This window comes from Buteo buteo, chromosome 14, assembly GCF_964188355.1.
Source record: "Buteo buteo chromosome 14, bButBut1.hap1.1, whole genome shotgun sequence".
NCBI lineage: Eukaryota > Metazoa > Chordata > Aves > Accipitriformes > Accipitridae > Buteo > Buteo buteo.
Genome location: NC_134184.1, coordinates 27,775,807 through 27,780,677, shown reverse-complemented (window position 1 = coordinate 27,780,677; position 4,871 = coordinate 27,775,807). Strand labels below are relative to the sequence as shown.

General features: G+C 47.6%; 1 protein-coding gene across 1 annotated transcript; it reads left to right on the top strand.

Moving 5' to 3' along the window:
- The first annotated feature begins 203 nt into the window (after window positions 1-203).
- Window positions 204-3,656, top strand: LOC142039517 (uncharacterized). Its single transcript, XM_075046103.1, has 2 exons — window positions 204-2,538; window positions 3,495-3,656. The coding sequence occupies exons 1-2, from the start codon at window positions 360-362 to the stop codon at window positions 3,500-3,502; spliced, it is 2,187 nt and encodes a 728-aa protein (XP_074902204.1). The 5' UTR covers window positions 204-359; the 3' UTR covers window positions 3,503-3,656.
- The last annotated feature ends 1,215 nt before the right edge of the window (window positions 3,657-4,871 follow it).

The following is a 4,871-nucleotide window of genomic DNA, read 5'->3' as shown; positions in this document are numbered from 1 at the left end:
ATCAGGGAGAGGACATGAGGAAATGGGACGGAAAACCTACCTCGGTCCTAAATGCACGGGTACGTGAACTGCGAGGAAAAGCCACCACAAAAGGGGATTCTACCAGGAAAAATGCCGCTCCAGTTTCCAAACAGAGTAGAAGGGCTGATTTTATTTCCGATCCTCTTGAAGGGACTTCTGAGCCAATTTTACGAAAAGTGAATACTGAATACTCTGACCGGAATTAGAGGGGCCCTGCCTCCAGCCAGGTGGAGGAAAGGGATAACCGGGTCTATTGGACTGTGTGGATTCGATGGCCTGGCACGTCAGACCCACAGGAGTATAAGGCTCTAGTAGACACCGGCGCACAGTGCACTCTAATGCCATCAAGTTATAGAGGGACAGAATCCATTTGTATTTCTGGTGTGACAGGGGGATCCCAAGAGTTAACTGTATTGGAAGCTGAAGTAAGCCTAACTGGAAAGGAATGGCAGAAACACCCCATTGTGACTGGTCCAGAGGCTCCGTGTATCCTTGGCATAGACTACCTCAGGAGGGGGTATTTTAAGGACCCGAAGGGTTATCGATGGGCTTTTGGTATAGCTGCCTTGGAGACGGAGGGCATTGAACAGCTGTCTACCCTGCCTGGTCTCTCTCAAGACCCTTCGATTGTGGGGTTGCTCAAGGTTGAAGAACAACAAGTGCCAATTGCTACTACGACGGTGCACCGGCGGCAATATCGCACCAACCGAGACTCTCTGATTCCCATCCACAAATTGATTCGCCAACTGGAGAGCCAAGGAGTGATCAGCAAAACTCGCTCACCCTTTAATAGTCCCATATGGCCAGTGCGGAAGTCTAATGGGGAGTGGAGACTAACAGTCGACTATCGCGGCCTGAATGAAGTTACGCCACCGCTGAGTGCTGCTGTTCCAGATATGCTAGAACTTCAATACGAACTAGAGTCAAAGGCAGCCAAGTGGTATGCCACAATTGACATTGCTAATGCGTTTTTCTCAATCCCTCTGGCAGCAGAGTGTCGTCCACAATTTGCCTTTACTTGGAGGGGTGTCCAGTACACTTGGAATCGATTGCCCCAGGGGTGGAAACACAGCCCCACCATTTGCCATGGACTAATCCAGACTGCACTGGAAAAGGGTGAAGCTCCGGAACACCTGCAATACATTGATGACATCATCATATGGGGCAACACGGCAGAAGAAGTTTTTGAGAAAGGGAAGAAAATAATCCAAATCCTTCTGGAAGCCGGTTTTGCCATAAAAGAAAGTAAGGTCAAGGGACCTGCACAGGAGATCCAGTTTTTGGGAATAAAATGGCAAGATGGACGTCGTCAGATCCCAATGGATGTGATTAATAAAATAGCAGCTATGTCTCCCCCGACTAATAAAAAGGACACACAGGCCTTCCTAGGTGTCGTGGGGTTTTGGAGAATGCATATTCCAAATTACAGTTTGATTGTAAGCCCTCTCTATCAAGTGACCCGGAAGAAGAATGATTTTAAATGGGGCCCTGAACAACAACAAGCCTTTGAACAAATTAAACGGGAGATTGTTCATGCCGTAGCCCTTGGACCAGTCCGGACAGGACAAGATGTTAAAAATGTGCTCTATACTGCAGCTGGGGAGAATGGCCCTACCTGGAGCCTCTGGCAGAAAGCACCTGGGGAGACCCGAGGCCGACCCCTGGGGTTCTGGAGTCGAGGATATCGAGGATCCGAGGCTCGCTATACCCCAACTGAAAAAGAGATATTGGCAGCGTATGAAGGAGTTCGAGCCGCCTCAGAAGTGGTTGGTACTGAGACACAGCTCCTCTTAGCACCCCGACTGCCAGTGCTGGGCTGGATGTTCAAAGGGAGGGTCTCCTCTACACATCACGCGACTGACGCCACGTGGAGTAAGTGGATCGCATTGATCACACAACGGGCTCGCATAGGAAACCCCAGTCGCCCAGGAATTTTAGAAGTGATCACGGACTGGCCAGAAGGCAAAGATTTTGGAATGTCGCCAGAGGAGGAGGTGGCACGGGCTGAAGAGGCCCCGCTGTATAATAAACTGCCAGAAAATGAGAGGCAATATGCCCTGTTCACTGATGGGTCCTGCCGCATCGTGGGAAAGCATCGTAGGTGGAAGGCTGCTGTATGGAGTCCCACGCGACAAGTTGCAGAAACCGCTGAAGGAGAGGGTGAATCGAGTCAGTTTGCAGAGGTGAAAGCCATCCAGCTAGCATTAGATATTGCTGAAAGAGAAAAGTGGCCAGTGCTCTATCTCTATACTGACTCATGGATGGTGGCAAATGCCCTGTGGGGGTGGTTACAGCAATGGAAGCAGAGCAACTGGCAGCGCAGAGGTAAACCCATTTGGGCTGCGGCACTGTGGCAAGATATTGCGTCCCGGTTAGAGAATCTGGTTGTAAAAGTACGTCATGTAGATGCTCACGTACCCAAGGGTCGGGCCACTGAAGAACATCGGAACAACGAACAGGTGGATCAGGCTGCCAAGATTGAAGTGGCTCAGGTGGACCTGGACTGGCAACAGAAGGGTGAACTATTTATGGCTCGGTGGGCCCATGATACTTCAGGCCATCAGGGAAGAGATGCAACATATAGATGGGCTCGAGACCGAGGGGTGGACCTGACCATGGACACTATCGCACAGGTTATCCATGAATGTGAAACATGTGCTGCAATTAAGCAAGCCAAGCGGTTAAAGCCCCTGTGGTATGGAGGGCGATGGCTGAAATATAAATTTGGGGAGGCCTGGCAGATTGACTATATCACACTCCCACAAACTCGCCAAGGCAAGCGCTATGTGCTGACAATGGTGGAAGCAACCACCGGATGGCTGGAAACATACTCTGTACCCCATGCCACTGCCCGGAACACTATCCTGGGCCTTGAGAAGCAGGTCTTGTGGCGACACGGCACCCCAGAAAGAATTGAGTCAGACAATGGGACTCATTTCCGAAACAACCTCATAAACACCTGGGCCAAAGAGCATGGCATTGAGTGGGTGTATCATATCCCCTATCATGCACCAGCCTCTGGGAAAATTGAGCGATACAATGGACTGTTAAAGACTACATTGAGAGCAATGGGGGGTGGAACCTTCAAACATTGGGATACACATTTAGCAAAAGCCACCTGGTTAGTCAACACCAGAGGATCTGCCAATCGGAGTGGCCCTGCCCAATCAGAATTTTTACATACTGTAGAAGGGGATAAAGTCCCTGTAGTGCACATGAAAAACATGTTAGGGAAAACAGTCTGGGTTACTCCTGCCTCAGGCAAAGGTAAACCCATTCGTGGGATTGCTTTTGCTCAAGGGCCTGGGTGCACTTGGTGGGTGATGCGAAAAGATGGGGAAGTCCGATGTGTGCCTCAAGGGGATTTGATTTTAGGTGAAAATAGCCAGAATTAAACTGTATGATATTAGTTGCTGTATAACCCCGCTACTGTATGTTATCATTACTATAATTGTTATATGCTATATCCATAGTACTATAGTAAGAATCACTTGGATCAAGCAAGAAAGAACTGTGATAAAACTGAGCAAAGCGCCGTAGAGGTGGAACCAGAACTGACTCCAGCATACAACAATCCAACGGTGCACACCATCCTCCTGCTGCATCAAATGTCATCTGCTCCTCACACCGCACAGAAGCCCAATTCCGCTCTACCGACTGAGAGGACTTTGCACCATCCCTCCTGCCCAGACAGACTGGTATGACAGATGGAGCCCAGAGTCGGAAACTAAATGAACTCAAACATTTTATGAACGTAACCCATGAACTAAAGAACTGATATCTCTGTGTGTATATACTTTTATATATATATATATATATCATTGTTCATATGTCTCAAAGGGATGGAAAGGTGGTGATGATTGATCAGAATGTAACTAAAGGTATGGGAACTGAGCATGACGTCAATGGTATAGAATAAGGGGTGGATACTGTCCTGGTTTCAGCCGGGATAGAGTTAACTGTCTTCCTAGTAGCTGGTACAGTGCTATGTTTTGAGTTCAGTATGTGAAGAATGTTGATAACACTGATGTTTTCAGTTGTTGCTCAGTAGTGTTTAGACTATAGTCAAGGATTTTCAGCTTCTCATGCCTAGCCAGGGCACCTGACCCAAACTGGCCAACGGTGTATTCCATACCATGTGACGTCCCATCTAGTTTAGGAACTGGGAAGGGGGGGGAGGCAGTTTTTTTTTTGGCCGCTCGGGGACTGGCTGGGTGTCGGTCGGCGGGTGGTGAGCAATTGCCCTGTGCATCATTTGTACATTTCAATCCTTTTATTACTTACTGTTGTCATTTTATTAGTGTTATCGTTATCATTATTAGTTTCTTCTTTTCTGTTCTATTAAACCGTTCTTATCTCAACCCAGGAGTTTTACTTCTTTTCCTGATTTTCTCCCCCATCCCACTGGATGGGGGGGAAGTGAGTGAGCGGCTGCGTGGTGCTTAGTTGCTGGCTGGGGTGAAACCACGACAGTGCTACAGAAGTTTACCAAGAGCTACTTTCTGTTTCTGAATAAGATCATGTATGGCCATCAAAACTACAGTGGTTGAATAACTTCTTGGAGTGCATTGAACAAAACTGACAATATCTGTTACATGTGGTTTGTTTTCTTTGTCTCTCACACACATCCTCTACCCAGGAGAAGGAACTGAACAGGCAGGATAAAAATGCATCTGGTAGATATACTGTTCTGTCTTAAATGCATTTACTATATTTATGATGAACCTTCTTCAGTTTCGTCAGTCTGCAGGGCCCTTTTTTCCACTAACATACCTTTACAAGACCATCTCTATCCTCTTGGTCACCTTGCTTTTTAATGTTTCAGACTAAAAGATAGCTTTTTCTTCTTC

Coding starts and splice junctions, on each gene's coding strand:
- LOC142039517 (XM_075046103.1), top strand. CDS start 360: ATGCCATCAAGTTATAGAGGGACAGAATCCATTTGTATTTCTGGTGTG.